Here is a 15,943-nt window from a genome sequence, read left to right on the forward strand (position 1 = left end):
GCTTCCACAAAATGATGTGCAGAACAAATTACCAGTCTGGTTAATGTGCTAAGTCATTCTGAGACCCATAAAACTTTAATGCAGGAAAGCAAAACTGCAGCACCCTGTCCCTCTCCAGCTGTACTGCCATTAACCTGACCCTGCCACCCAGCCACATAACTCTGATTTTTATATAATCTATTGTGATATTGGGGCAACACTTAAACTGTTCTGAAGCTGGAGACTGAAGTTACCTGCCAGCAAGGTATATATTAGTTATGAAATTAGAGACTGTGTCAGAGCTGGCAAAGCAAAAATTCTACTTGCATCTGACTTTTTGTCATGTCCCTGCCAAAGAGAGCAGCCTCGCTGGTTCTCCTGCTTTGACAGTGGCTGTGGGGTAGGGAGGAGCCAGAGCCCTGTGGCAGCAGCAGTGGCTCCAGAGCTGCTGCCCACTCTGCTTTTCTGCTGGGCTGTGGCAGCAACACAAATGCTCCCGTGTGGGGGTTGACTGGCTCTTCCCCATCTCCTTGGAAAGACATACAGCAGCCAGTGTGGCTCAGCCTGACAAGGTCTGAGCTGGGAAAAAGGGAATACCCTTGCTGATCATGAAGGGGAGGAGTGGGAAGGGATCTTGCAGAGTCTATAAAATCTGCTCTATAAAAAGCAAAATGAAAACAAGTGCTTATATGTTCTCTGGAGCAAAAATGTAAAAGCAGAAGTGAACAGCTTACTTCTAATATAAACAAGGTCTAGCTCCATTTGCGATTTGGAAAAAAAACATTAACATATTTTGAGAACAATACCACTCACTCCAGATCTCACTGGGGATGCTAACAGCTCTGCAAGAGCTTTTGATAAAATGAGCTTGCAGTAGTCAGCATGACCTCCATCTGACTTGACTCATTTGCAGAGCCTGGTAAAAGTGCTGCTGTATTTCCAGGCTGGTATGAAAGCACAGGCAGTGAGGGAGAGAACTTTAGAACTGACTGGGAAGTGCAGGAGCTAAAGTTTCGTAACCACACTCCCATTTCAATATGTTTTGAGAGTAATTTTCTTTCAGAATGAAATAGCTTCTAAGTGGCTGCTCAAACCAACACCAAGCACTTTATGACAGTGTAGCACCAGGACTGTACCACACTCTGCCCCACATAGGTAATTTCTAGCAGATCCAGACTAATGAGTCTTTTCCACTGTGCAGCATGACAGACAAGACTTTAGACTTAAAATAATTTAGATACTATATTGAGAAGCAGTATTTGCATCTGAATTTAGTATTGGCAACAGTGTGTGGTTCCTGTTTGCAACCCTTCCCTGAATATCTGCAAATATGTCATCCTGTTTCTTTGCATCTATTATGGTCCTGCCCAGTAACTGTGACAAGGTAGAGAATGCCTTCTCTGCCTTACAAACAGTAGGAAGGCCAGATGCTTGTCTTTCAGTAGTAGCACCTCCTTTAGGAAGGCCCAGAGATGAAATTTCTGATGCTTTCTTTTAGAGAAATCCTTTCTTTAGCTTTTAAAAATGGCCTTTGCAATGTAGCAGGTGTTCGTGCATCAAAGGCTGTCTGATAGGTCATATTTGACCAGTTAATTAATCTTCATGTTGCAAAAAGATTATGCACTTGAAGGAAGCAAAAACCACCGATGTCTGTGCTTGAAGGACCTCACCAATATTATCAAATATATTTTGATTTGATTAAAATTACATGTTAGGACATTATATTCAGTAAAAGGGTAGCTCCTATTAGAAAGGAAAATCTGTCTCACTTTTCCAGCTCTTTTCCAGAAAGTTGCTGCTCAAGCTGCAGGCACTGTAAAATCCAAAAGTTTCTCTGATAGTTTCAATAAGAGGAGCTCTTTCTATTTAGTTGGTAGGCCCTGCTGCTCTAGGGACTTGCTGTTCTCTCATGGGAGCAGAGCAGGAGCTTATTGCAAGGCTGAAGGCAGGTTTTTTTAAATAACACTTGAGTCCAAAATGCAGCCTTCTATCACAATAGTCCAAAGAACAAAAATGTTCATACCTTGGTTGGGAATGAGTGATGATGTTCAGTTTTCCTGTAACAATGATGTCTGTTGCATTTTTTTTCCTTTAAAGGTTATGGCGATAAAGGCAGGAAATCGAAAAGTTCTAAATAAGTTAATTGGTCTGGTACAAAAGAAAACACAAGGACGGTCCAGTCCTGTTCTGGTGAAGCAGTTATTAGAGAAGAAGCTATCAGAGTAGCCACAAGAGAAAAAGCACACAAGCAACTGAAGAAACATGTGGTTCGTTTTGTCTGCAAATGAACTTCGGTGTCTCTTTGTGCAGCATCCCGCTTGTTGGTTATACTTCAAGCAGCTTGAAGTCCCACCCTTCCCTGGATGCATCAGCCAAAGGCAGATGGGGCAGAGAAAAACAGGAAACAGCCATTTGCATCTCCCATGCTTTGATGTGGCACTTGAAAACATGATTTCCACACAGCTCTGGGAAACAAGCTCCCAGGTGTATCTGTGAGACATGAATGCTGAGAGCTAAAACTGTGCATGGGTTAGTTTTCTAATATAGTGGGTACAAACTCAGCTTTTCTGTCTGCCTGTTTGTGAGAAGGGAGATTCACAATCTCAAATACTCAGTCTGGGCATGCACACTGTAACTCACTGTCACTGTGAATACAACAGTAACAATGATTAAAACACCCAGAAGAAATTGAGGAGACCGTGTGTGTCTCAGTGCCTAACAAAACAGAAAAAAAAGTTCACTACTATCATTCTTCCTGGTTTCTGAGCAAAGGGGAAAGGATGAAGCCATGAGCTGCTTAACTGGGTGCCTAAGGGTAGTGCCATAGACAGAAGTGCCAGCATCTCACCCTGTCACATTGCTTGCTTGCCTTCTCCCATTTCTGCACCCACATACCTGCTGTGCGTGCTCTCAGTTCTGTGGAGTGCCTGAGGGCTGTGTGACCCTTCTGAGGGTCATACCGCATTCTGGCCTCAGAACAGCAGATGTGCTTCTGTCAGCCATGTACAATCTACAGCAGAAGTAGTTGGAGTAGAGAACAACTGGAGTTGGAAGGCACCCACAAGAGTCACTGGAGTCCAGCTCCTGGCCCTGCATAGGACATCCCCAGCTTGTTATTTTTTTTCTCTGCAGGCAAGAACTTGGCCCCATGTGACAAATGCCCAATGGCCAGGGCTGCTGTTTCTTTGGCACATGGTTTTCTGGCACCAGGTTCCAGTGCACCTGGAACTGCACTGCTTTGGGGAAGGAATGGAACATGTAGTTGGCTTACTAAAACTGAGCTGGATTCAGCTGGGGTTCAGTCCTTCTCCACTACTTAATCCTAAGGGGTGTATTGTGTTGGTAGTTTTTATTTTGGGGTTTTTACATTTTTTTGTTTTTCAGTTCTTGGCTTGCAGTACTCATTCAAATGCAGGGATCTGGAATAAACTTCCCCATTCCGATTAACTTTACCTGATTGAGCCATTAACAGGCAATGCAACTAGCCATGTAATAGGGAGATAAATCCCATTTAATACCAGATGCTTGAAGTTCTTCAATCCAGTCCTAGAGACTGCTAAGCCATAAGTTTAAAGATCACACCTCAGGCCTCCTAGCTACTTCTTCAGAATTATTCTTTAGGATGTGCCTGCAGGGTAGACATTGTCACAGGAGTGTGGCAGGTGTGGCCCTGGGACTTCAGTCACCTTTGGCAAATGTGGTCCTTGCAACCTTAGTTCAAAGCAGGCTGATGGCAGTTCCTCCCCCTGAATGGCAGCAGTGATGTTATATCTTAAGGAGGACATTGCTGTACAAACTGGCTGAGGTTCAAGTGCAAACTCCTTCATCTGAAGGAAGAAAACCCTTTGGTTTTCAATACATTTAATGAATAAAATATATACTCATTATTCACAAAAAAGTACCTTTACAATTCAATCATACAGCTTACAAAAAGCAGTAGCGTGATTGAAGTCAAAAACTGTGACCCTTCAGAAACCAATCAACCAAACAAAAAGCCTAAACCTCCAAAAACTCCCCAAATCACACCATGCCCAGGATTTTCATGTAATTTGACCTTCACACGAAGACTTCTACTATCACTTTTCACATCAGGAACAAAACCAATTTTATTTAAGAGGGGTGTGAGTTTTCAGGTAAGTGTTCAGTCAATAAAGGTTTAGATTATACAATGAACTATTGGAATTCTTTTCAACACTTGCCATGGCAGCAAGAAACAAGACACACAAGGGTTTCTGCATGAAATCTTGAATCTTAGAGATATTTCTCAGTTTAGAAAAATACAGTCGTTTCCCAGAGGTGCTCCTTCCATGTTAGTGTTTGTTGTGGCACAGCTGGATGCTGCTGTGCTGAGTTCCTCACTGCTGCAGTGGGTGCCTTTTAAAGAGAAACCAAAACCAACAATAAGTAAGGTGATTCAAAAGAAGGAAGTATCTCAACTATTGTAGCAAGGCTACTCCTTCTTAGCCACTCTTCTATAGAATTATACTTTGCTAATACAGTGCAAAACCTGTTAAAAATCATTAGCCAGGTTCTCTCTGAGTAGAGTCTGTGTCAGTACATCATGCACCTGGGCCTGTGCAAAGCACTGGGCACTCTTCTGCATGTTTATGTCTAAACTGGACAGACATGGGTTTGATGTGTGGACCACTCAGGGGGTAAGAAATTTGCTGGCTGGTTGCACTCAAAGAGCTGCAGTCAATATCTTGATGTCCAGGTGGAGGCCAGTGATGAGTGGGGTTGTCTGGGGGTTGTCACTGTGCCTGGCCCTGTTTCACATCTTTGCTGGTAATATGGACAGTGGTATTGAGTGCTTCCTCATTAATCAGAAAATTCTCTGATGACAAGCTGTGTGGCATGGTTGACACACTGCAAGACAGTGACAGACCATCCTGAGGGATCTGGACAGGCTTGAGAAGTAGGGCTGTGCAAACAAGTGGGACTTGGGGGTGCTGGGGGATGACAAACTTGACATGACCTGGGAATGTGCATTTGCAGCCCAGAAAGCCAAATATGTCCTGGGCTGCGTCCAAAACTCAGTGGGTAGCAGGGCAAGGGAGAGGATTCTGCCCCTCTGCTCTGCTCTGCTCTGCTCTGCTCTGCTCTGGGGAGACCCCACCTGCTGCATCCTGCTCTGGGGTCCCAACATAGGAAGGACAGGTTGAGACCATGAAGATGACAATCACAGGGCTGGAACATCTCACCTGTGAGGGCATGCTGAAACAGTTGGGGCTGTTCAGCCTGGAGTAGGCTCTCGAGAAACCTTCCAGAACCTTCCAATACCTCAAGGGGGCCAGCAAGAGAACTGGAGAAGGACAGGGCATGTAGTGGTAGGATGAGAGGGAATGGCTTTAAGATGAGAGGTTTAGATTGGATATTAGGGAAAACGTCTCTACTGTGAAGCACTGGAACTGGTTGCCCATAAAAGCTGTAGATGCCTCATCACTAGAGGTGTTCAAGGCCAGGTTGGATTGGGCTTTGATCAACCTGGTCTAGTGGAAGGTGTCCCTGCCCATGATGGCGGGGGGGGCGGGGTTAGAGTTAGATTAAGGTCCCTTCCAACCATTCTGTGATTTACTGTTAAGTCCCAATCTATTTTCACCTCCACCTGCCAGACACAATGGATAACAAGATACATTAAAAAGTGATAATTTAAATATTCTTTCCTTCCAGGGAAGGTAAAGAGCAGCCATATTCTATAAATTTTGAGCTGTATTATGAAGCAGTCACTTCTGAATTTTTTAAAGAACTCTTCTGCAGACACACACAAAGTGTAAATTTCTTTTGGCAGAAAAAAAAGTGATTTGAGTCAATTGAGACCAAGATTATGAAGCTTTTTAACATTTCTGGAGATAATCAGCTACCAACTTCAAAGCAGTGGTAGCTGGCAGTGCTTAGACCTAGCAACGGGAAGGCTCAGTAGAGCCACCTCACATTGCTTCCACTATTCAAGACTGCACTGAGGGGCTCATCAGTCACCTCATACCCTTTTGACTGAACCAATATAGCCTTTTTTCCTGCCAAGGCCCTTACACAGCAGCCTAAATACAACCACCACCTTCCCATTCCTCTAAATGGAGCTCAAGGCAAATTCTAAATACTCAGCAAGTAGAGTGATGTACTGAGCAAAACAAACGGTTTTGGTTTATATCTGCTTAGCAGTAGTTGATGGGCAAATAAAAAAAGCAGAAGTGGCAGCTTCTTCAAGGAAGCCTCAATGTCTGCTATTGTAAAGACAACCCTACAGGATAAGTCTGCAGGATAGAAGGCAGAGCTTGACTCTGAAGTTTTGGATGTAGAACATACTGCAGACCAGGCGGCTGTTCCAAGTGTGGTTGTATGGAGGCTGGAACGCTGGAATGAAGATTAAGGCTTAGACCCCAACTTGGAAGTCTGCATTTAGCTACTCCAGTGCTCTCTGATCTAATGATTGCAGAGGCCATCTGTGCAGCAGCATCAAGCAGGGTGAATTAAGGACAGTTTCATGCAGATTTTTAGCAGTTACTATCCATGAACAGAGCACCAAGGAAAATGCTCCCAGATTAAAAGCTGACACCAGACACTGTCACAACCATCTCATCCAGTCATTGGTGGAAGTCGTTTAGGAGAACAGGCCTGAGAGTGAATAGCTGATACTTACTATCCCATGCAGCTGAAGTATCCTGTGTCTGAGGCTGCAGAAGAGGAGAAGAAAGTTGTTCTAAAAAGATGCTGGCGATGCTCTAAGTAGTGAAGAAAGAATTTCTAGTGCTCAGCCTTGGCTTTAAAGTTTAATTTTAACAGTGTTAAAAATAGAAGCACATGACAGGAGCCTTAACTAAAAAGTTACCGCTGAGCATTCAGCTGTGATTTCAGTGCGGCCCCTTTCCACCCTGCTTTATAGTGTGGCACTGGGGTTCTGGCATGCTCTCGTGTCTCTTCTGAGCACCCTCTGTCTACACTTAAGCAACCACTGACTTCAGCAGCACCTTGCCAGGTGTGTATGCTCAACCTGGAATTTTCTCATCTCCACAGAATATAGCTGAAAACAGAAGTTCTCATTTTTGTTCTTCCAAACCAAGATCAGAAGTTTCCAAGACAAAAAAGATTATGCATTTTTTACAACCAGAACTGCAACACCAACAACTTGATCTCACTCGAAATATAGTATTCTTTAGGGCACATATGGAAAAGATCAAATTTAGTAAAATGCGTAGAATACAATAATGAAGGCAGTAAGCACAGCCAGCAACACATGAACTGCACCTGACTATTCATGTCCAAGTATCAGCACAAGGGTGAATGAAACTGCTGAGTGCTTTAGTCCAGTTAGTACAAACCATGTGTATGTTTACTGAGACTAGCCCAGAAAGCATCCAAAAATGGCCAAAGGTAAAAGAAAATTACTACAATGTTTTGAAGACAAAGTGCTCGCTTTATAGGTAGTATGCAAAAAAAAAAAAAAAAATTGAAAATGCTGGAAAGATTCCTTGCTATAGCAGAATAGCTTAAAAAACACACTCCAAGGTTACATAATTGGAAACCTGGCATTCACAGTTTGAAACATGTAGTAGGAGACTGGGAATTCACTTTGGTATTACTGAGCCAATACCTGCAGTCTTTGGAATAGATCTGCCAAGCCACTTCATTTGAGACTGATGCTGAGCCAGTGAACCAAAGAGGGACTGCTCCAGTCACACACCCACCTGAGTGTGGGGAAAACCAGATCATAAAGCATTTCCTTGTTCTCAGAAAGAGCAGCATAAGGCTGTTGTCCTCCAGGGACCACAGTTTGGACTACAGGCACAGTGGTTTGTGAGAAAGAATGTATCATTGGTGAGAGATAGGATAACACAATATCTAACTAGAAGGAAGAAGCTTATTGGGAAGCATTTGGCTGAAGAGCTTATGCACACAGATGTGATTCATCTCAAAAGATCAACCTTGTCAAGCAAAATCACGGGTTCTGCATTTTGAAGATAAGAATCAGCAATTCCCATGTTGGGGGTTGGTTCTTCCCTTTCCTCTCTGTGGAATTTTTCCCATTGTCATGCTAAGAAACCTGTTGACTAGGCCCTAGTGGCAGGGGGAAGGAGGGTTGGGAGGAGGGGAGGTGGGGGGGAAGGGGGGAAAAACCACAATATCCAAAAAGCCAGAAGAGACAGAAGGCACAAGCTCATGTGTGAGCCCCATTTTGTCCATGGAGTCTGTGATAATTGATAAAAGATTCGTGTTGATCATAAAAGAATTGGGGTTTGTATAAACTAGAATACTTAGGTCTGAAATGAAGCATGGACATTAGATAGAGAAAAATATATATTATTAAATCATTCTGTTTAAATCCCCTGTTATAAATGTTGTGGTTTTTAGTAAATTATATTTGATACCAGTTTGTAAAATGGGGGTTTCCCATGGCCTGAAAGATTTTGCAATACCAGATTTCCTGCCTTGGTGTAATCAATTGCAACCTATGTGTTAAGACCAGACCCACCATGTCTACTGTTCCTTATCTACCAAGACCACATGGCTGCTTGACAAACTGTCTGGAGACTACAAGGAAAACCATACTATAAAAAGGAGCTGCAAACCAAGGTTCGACAGAGCATGGAGTGGGCGGTGACCCCTCACTTTCCCCAGCGCTGCTGGCTCCGTCTATATCAAATAAAGCAATCTAAATTTTGCTAAATATTGAGACTTTGGTTCTCATTTATAACAGAGTCGGATGAGAACGACCGCCGCCACTGTCCCCCATCCCTGCCACCCCAGGTGGAGAGGGAGCCACCCTCGCAGCTGTTGGACCCCGCAGTGCTGCCTTCTCACTTTCAGCCTGCTATCTCCAGGCATCCTGCTGAGCACGGCATCCAACACCATGAGCAGAGGGGATGGTCCATCCCTCTCCCACCTGTAACTGCAGTACAGGGAGAGGGTGCCTGCAGCCAAAAAAGGACTAGGGCTAAGTAACTGTTTTGTCTGTTGTTAATTTCATAGCTGTTGTTGATTTTGTTTTGTTTGTCTTGTTAAATATATTAGTAAAGAACTGTTACTCCTATCCCCATATCTTTGCCTGAGAGCTCCCTTAATTCCAAAATTATAATAATTTGTAGGGAGGGGGGCTTACACTCTCCATTTCAAAGTGAGGTTTCTGCCTTTCTTAGCAAACACCTGTCTTTCAAACCAGGACAGATTTTTGGCCCCCAGAAAGTAGGGCCTGAGGGCATTGAGAGGAAAGGGTGAAAAAGGAATAACAGTTCTTGAGTTACCTAAGTTTGTTTATGTGTTAGGTGGCATCATGTTGTCCAGCTCACCCTGGTTTGGGCTCCACGTGGTCACAGCTATTTCTCTCCCATTTGCAGCCCCTTATTTGAAAATGGGTCCTATCACTAAGGGTACTGTAGCTATTATCCAGTTCATTTTGTGGGTTGATAAGGTGAGGAATTCATGGATTTTTAACTTCCTCTGGAAGGCGGGTACATGGATTAAGGGCTATCACACTCTAACTGTATGTTTTTGGGGTTACTTTAATAATGGTACCTACTGTGAGAGAATGACACCAGGAAAAATTTTCTCCTAACCCTTTCCCCAGTTTTTTGGGTCTACTCCACCAGTTTTTGAAGGGTTTAAATCATCTCTAAATGCTAATGGTATCATAGAGTGGCTGGTGTTGCTGATATGACTGTTTTGTTTAGCATTCAGAGATAAGGGGAGGTTGACTTGGAAAACAACCCTGATACCTACCCCAGGAAATAAGAATGCTGTCCCAGAGCCTGACCCTGCCCCAGAGACTAGGTATACTGCTCGAGACCCTGCCCCTGCCCCACAGTCCACCTCAGAAAGAAACCACCCAGAGTGGGTGGGGGTTCTAGTGAAGGAGCCAGATGCTGAAGGAGTACTTTTCCCCAGCAGGTGAGAAATCCTCTCCCTGCCTTAAAGAAGGAGAGCCTGATGGCACAGCAGTGCACTCATCCACCTCTTCCTTTTGGGGAACTGAAAGACATTTCCCATTTGTGAGGGGACACTGTGCACAAACACAAATCTGACCTTTCAGCAAGAAGCCTTCCACACAACTCCAGATTTCAAAGGGTGACTTTCTCCTACTGGATGTAGAACATAAGCTCTGGAGGTGATTTTTTTGGAGGTAGACTTTGGGATTTTTTTTTGTTTTTAATAGCCTACAGCAGGCTGACAGAATAAATGCAGACACTTTAATCTACACCTTACAGATTAAAGGCAGAACTTTTCCGAACTATCTAAAGGATTTAGTTGCCTGCACATTCCAGAGGAATGTGACCTACAATTAATTAGATTGTTCTGGAGTATCTTTGATTTTTGTTTTTAAACTTTTTTTTCCCTTGAAATCCCTGAGAAAGTTTTTCAAAACCAGGATGTGATTAACTAGAATTCCACATTATGGAATTACAATGAACATGAGAACAAATGTATGCAAGTGTTGTTTCTGATTTCTGTTTCTTCTCATTTTTTGGAGACACTGTTAGCTTGTATCCTGGACAAAAGGGTTCATGTCTTTCTTGAATTAGGCCCCTCTTTATGTAGTGAACTAGAACACACCGGAAGCATAACTATGCAGCTAAGGTAAGACAAAAATGCAGTGGTGAGGCACCAATTCATCATGTTTAGGTTCTTCTAATGAAGCCCATTACTCACACAAGAGAATTTTCTCAAGCATTTTGCCACTAGGAGACAGCTTTCCCCATTACTCCTTCCTTTTCTGCAGTTGGTGAATAGCTTGGTCTGCCCCTCATCATCCCAAAAGTGCAATTTTAGGAAAAGTAAACACCTAAATTAAATGTAAACAAACAGTACTTAACTTTCCCCTAACCAAAAAAAATAACAATAAAACAGTACACCTTTCACGAGAAAGCAAACCTTTTCCATTTAATAAAAAATAAACAAACACAAAAATGGCCTTCTGTCCATTTAACACTACTTACAGAAAGATACTGATTACCTTTCTTTATCTTATAACAAGCATTCAAATAAATTAGACACTAGACAACTTGCATAGAAACATTTTGTTCTGTACTTTGTGCAAATCTTACTAAATAAGGCATGCTCATGGGCTTAGGTAGCAAATGCAAGAGTTATCAAGGAATGCCAAGGAATGGCAAGGAAAATTCCAGGCAGTCTGCAATCCACATCCACTTATATTGGACACTTCATTAGACTTCAAAGCCCAACAGCTGATAGTGGCAGATCTGCCTTCAACATAGGGCAATCTGGTATGTGCAGAGCCCAGCACCTGCTTTCAGCTACTGATGGGTTTACTGCACATAAAATCACTTGAATTCAGAAAATCTGAGCCAGTAGGTAAAAAGGTGGTTTTGGATAAGGATTGGTAAGAACTCCACTTCAGGTTGAAGCAGTAGAAGAGTAAAAGAGGACAATGACGTCAAAAAGCACAGCCCCTCACATAAAGGGGTTTTGTGCAGATTTTGAATGTCTTTTTCTACAGTGAATTTTTCCCATGGGGCAATGTTTTCTCAAGCAAACTTGTCTCCTAACAAGTTATTCAGAAGAGCATTTCTGGAACAGAAAAAGCTAATGTGTTTGTATCTCAGCCAGCCAACAAGTGTCTCTTTCAAAAGTTCAACAGGAATTAGTGATAGTGAAGAAAGGTGGCTCTGTAAAGAGGAAGGGGTGAGAAAGGAAGCTACAGTAAGAGCAATATCAGAAATCTCAAATAAGTTATGTAGTACAGAGGGAAATTATAAGGCCTAACTGGAATAATATTTTGCTTCCTTCTTCCCCCTCCAAATCAAGTATTTTCAGGAAGTACAACCTTCTTTTGAAAGCAGCTTTGCTTTTTAAAAATCTGTTTAAACTCCAAAAGCCTTTTAAAAACACATTTAAAAACCGTACTGATAATAATCTTCAAAATCCCCCAATATTTGGTAACATAAAAAAGAATGTTCCTGGGCTAGAGCTGCCAGCTCCTTCAGGAACTCTGGGTAAAGGGCAGCTGCAAGTACAGCATTCTTCACATGCACAGGAAGGCTGGGATGAGCCAGGCCTTTCTTTCCTTTCTGTTCCAGGACAGGCTGCAGTACAGCCAGAAAAACTTTGGGAAGATTCATTCCTTTACCTGTGTTGCTGCTGTGCTGGACATTCCCTAAAGATGGGAGGAGAGGAAAAACAAAAGACTCTGTATATTAAGCCCACAGAGTATTTGTATAGTGTCCAAACCTGGTTTATAAGGATTGTGTTCAGAGCTGTAATTTGCAGTACCCAGATCATGCAGGGAGATACTCCACTAATCCAGCATTTTAAAGTTCTGCATGTCCTCGTTCTACTGTATTTTTATTACCTATCTTTCCCTGGGTTATATATCATTAAGTTCCAACTCAGATGAGAGAAATATGTGGGCAGAAGAGGAGTCAAGGGAAAGAGTATTAAGGATTTACCTTCTGAAACAGTAGATATCTACCCATCTAGACTCAGCATGGTTGTCTTCATTTCAACAATGCTAGGCTCTAGCACTCCCCCATCAAACTGTTGTTTTGATTTTACTGCTGTTTCTCTATCCTCTCCCTGTGAATCACCATGTCAATGGGTTCAAGGCCAAGCTATCACATCACCACATGAGCTTGAAGCATGTTAAAAACTAAGGGCAAAAAAAGAAAAAAAAAATGGATTTTTCTGCAGCTATAGGCCCCTCTAACTACACTTACTTCCCTGTAAAGCAACTAACCATTAAAAAGAGAGCAAGTGAAAGCCACTGTGTGTTCTGCTATATGATCTCTGCTGCCAGAGTTCAGAGGATCTGACCTCAAATATCAGAATGCATGGAATTACAGTGACAGCAGAACTTAAATTTCAATCAATTGCTCCTTATTTCAAACTGAAACATAACTGCCCTTTAATTTGACAGTAATTAATTCAGTGAAACTAAAAAGGTGACAAAATTTAATAATGATAGAAATAAATACTCTACGAAGAAAACTTAACCTGTAGAACTCACTGCTACAAGATGGAACTCATTGCTACAAGGTATCGAGGCCAACAGCAGAGACAGAGAAAATCCTGCCTAATTTACAAGTGTTCTCCTGAGATATGTAAGTAAATATTTGTAAAAATTTAATTGTAATTTTAATGTAATTTGTATAATTACAAAGAAATAAAAGGGCTGTTAAGTCACATATTGCAGACAAGCCCAGCACTGCATTGCTGCCTTCAGAAGGGGTTTCCCTTACAGTGCACACAGTTTATGTTCAAGTAACAGGCTCAAGTGATACCAGCCTTGATCTGAAATGCCTCCAAGAAGTGAACAAGGGGAGCTGTAGATGAAGGCCTCACTCAATGCTGCACAGCAATCTCTCTGTTCAACAGCTCTGCACTTTTGTTCCTTGCCTGTACTTCACCCTAGGCACTGGAATTACTCTACTCTTCCAAACACTTTGAAAAAAAAATCCCAATCATTTAACAGACTCATACTTTTCTTGAGTTTAAAACATATTTCCAACTGCAGACTTACCAATCATTCATGTTGTTATTCTACAAATTTCTACCTACTAGAGACAGAGTACAGGAGTTTCTGTTCTGTGAGAAAATCTGACTGTGGGAGGAAAAACAACCTGAATTATAAATTACAATCAAAAGACAAAGTTATAAGCTTCCCATGAATATTGTTTTTCAGATTTTCTAATGTCAAAATGTTTCATAATTAACATTTTAAGTTTTTAAAATAGTTATGAAATATAAACAGAATGCTAGTATACTGCCAAAGCTTTGCTTTTGTTTATACTCTTCCTTTCAAAAATAACTAAAATTGATACATTTCTAAAAATAATTTTAGTTTAGATTCAACTGCTTGTTTGGTAAAAAAAACCAAAATACCACAAAAGCACAGAAAGCTGATATAGGAACTAGAGATTTGGTTTTCCTCCTTTGATCAGGATTGTTCACTTCTCTCTAGAGTCAGGATGCAATCTGAGTCACACAATCAAAAATTGAGCAAATGAGTACTCTGAAGATTGTTACCAACACTCTGAAAGAGAGGCAGCTTGCACATGAAAACTACATTGTGACAGCGCTAGATGTAACCAGAGCCCAAGCTGCTCTGGAAAAAAACACACACTACTGCAAGCAAAAAAGAACAAACCATTTCTGTTCAAACACCTTCAGAGACCAACCCTGTAAAAAGATACAAAATGCTCTATAATGTTTTGGTTTTGCATTTGTCTTCCCTACCAACTCTGGCTTCAGGTTTTCATATGCGAATTCTGTAGGAATTCTGTCTATGCTCAGACCTGCAGAAAACACTGGGTTTATTCATGACTCATATTCAGGGGAAAAATCTCTCAGAGAGCAACCATATGTCTGACAGTTAGAGGTGGTGTTCAAGCTAATGGAAAGAAGTCCATGGGGAGTTCCTAATCTGTCATTTGGTTTTAGTTGTTGGGTTTTTTTTTCATTTACTGTTACTGCAGCAGTTCCTACATTGCATTTCTTAATCAATATAATGAACTACTGGTTGATTGGCTACTGAGCCAACTGTCCTCCAGGATTAGTTTGATGACTTGTATCACTAGTCCTGTAGGGAACAAAGTCTGCAGTTTTCCAGACATTTACTTACTCTTTCACTTATTTGTCAAGAGAAACCTTTGCAGGAGCTGCCACTATACAGAAGAAAGTGTACTAACAGGGTAACTAAGTGTCCTGGTTTACAATACAAGATATATATTCTATTACCATCTGAGAAGGGTGATCATCCTTATCTCTGTGGGAAATGTCTTCTGTTGATGGGCCATTCAGTCCTACTGTATTACTGATAAGGGTGATCATCCTTATCTCTGTGGGAAGTATCTTCTGTTCATGGGCCATTCAGTCCTACTGTATAACTGATAAGATTACATCATCCCGTTGGGAGATGCTCCAGCCAGGAGGAGGAGCCAAGCCTTTCCTACCTAGATAAAAACTGAGGTTTAGAATGCCAAAAGCAGCCTTTTTCCACTGGATTCTAGAGGAAGAACCAGGCTTTTTCCACATCATTGCTGGACCCTTTGGAGGAAAACTGCACCAACACCCTGACTGACAGGGTATCAGGTTGTATTCTGACTCTGTCAGTGGTTTTATTTTTATTATTGCATTTATTTTGTTTTTCCTTTTTCTCTTCCCTATTACAAATTGTATTACTGACTTGAAGTCTCACTGGTTTTGTTTTTCAAACCAGTACACTAAGCAGCCCTGTTTCAAATTCCTAAATAATCAATATGAGCCAACCTGCCAATTCTGGAGCCCAAAGAAGAAAACTGACATAAAACAGCAAGTATATTTTAAAAAAAAGTAATTGGTAATGCATTATGTAAACATTCTTATTGCCAGCACCTCAGAAAAAATAGAACTCTGAATGTTCCCTCCTAATCTCATCTCTCACATGCTACTTACAATGCCATCTAATTGTAATGCTTTCTATTCTATGGCAACAAAATGCAGAGCCTAAAACGCTACAGACATCTGCAGTACACAGCCTTTTTTACACGAGGCAACTTCCACAGACAAATTCTTCAGGAAGCAGCCTTAGCAAGATCATAATTTTACAGACTTGATGTTCTGCAAACCTTAGAAACACATACTATGCTGACTACAAACAAGGTAGATTATTCTTCAGAGCCTTAAAGAAATGAAAACGCAATTACAATGGCACATAAAGAATCCTGATTTCCACACCTCTGGAAGTCCAAGAAAAGCATCAGCATCTTCACAGAAGTGTGGACAGAATGGATGATTATTAATGACTCCCAAAGATGAGTAAGCACACACCTGTAAATGCAGCCTCACTTGAACCCTCTTGCAGTGTGAGCTCTTCATGACTCACCAAATTTGACACATTCTCATTGTGTGGTAAGTTGGCTTTTAAGAGAAGCCTGCATCCAACATTGCCCACTCAGCAGCAAGCTGAGAACAAGCACGTCTTCAGGGCAGGGCTTCAGCTCTACCCATTGCCTGCCTGTGTCTGGAAGGTTCTTATTTG

General features: G+C 41.7%; 2 protein-coding genes across 3 annotated transcripts in view; one reads left to right on the forward strand and one right to left on the reverse strand.

The window, feature by feature from the left end:
- The window catches only part of GATB (glutamyl-tRNA amidotransferase subunit B), a 49,734-nt gene extending 44,848 nt beyond the window's left edge, over nt 1-4,886 (forward strand). Inside the window, exon 13 of one of the 2 annotated variants that reach the window (XM_062492910.1) lies at nt 2,077-4,886. In XM_062492910.1, coding sequence (XP_062348894.1) covers nt 2,077-2,205 — 129 coding nt within the window. In that variant the 3' untranslated portion in view covers nt 2,206-4,886. The remainder of the gene's footprint in view (nt 1-2,076) is intronic. The other variant, XM_062492911.1, reaches the window with a different exon arrangement.
- Nucleotides 4,490-15,943, reverse strand: part of LOC134044424 (FHF complex subunit HOOK-interacting protein 1A-like) — a 36,500-nt gene continuing 25,046 nt past the window's right edge. Inside the window, 3 exon segments of the mRNA XM_062493649.1 lie at nt 4,490-4,590; nt 5,096-5,259; nt 11,833-12,082. Coding sequence (XP_062349633.1) covers nt 4,490-4,590; nt 5,096-5,259; nt 11,833-12,082 — 515 coding nt within the window.

This window comes from Cinclus cinclus, chromosome 5, assembly GCF_963662255.1.
Source record: "Cinclus cinclus chromosome 5, bCinCin1.1, whole genome shotgun sequence".
In the NCBI taxonomy this organism is placed as follows: Eukaryota; Metazoa; Chordata; class Aves; order Passeriformes; family Cinclidae; genus Cinclus; species Cinclus cinclus.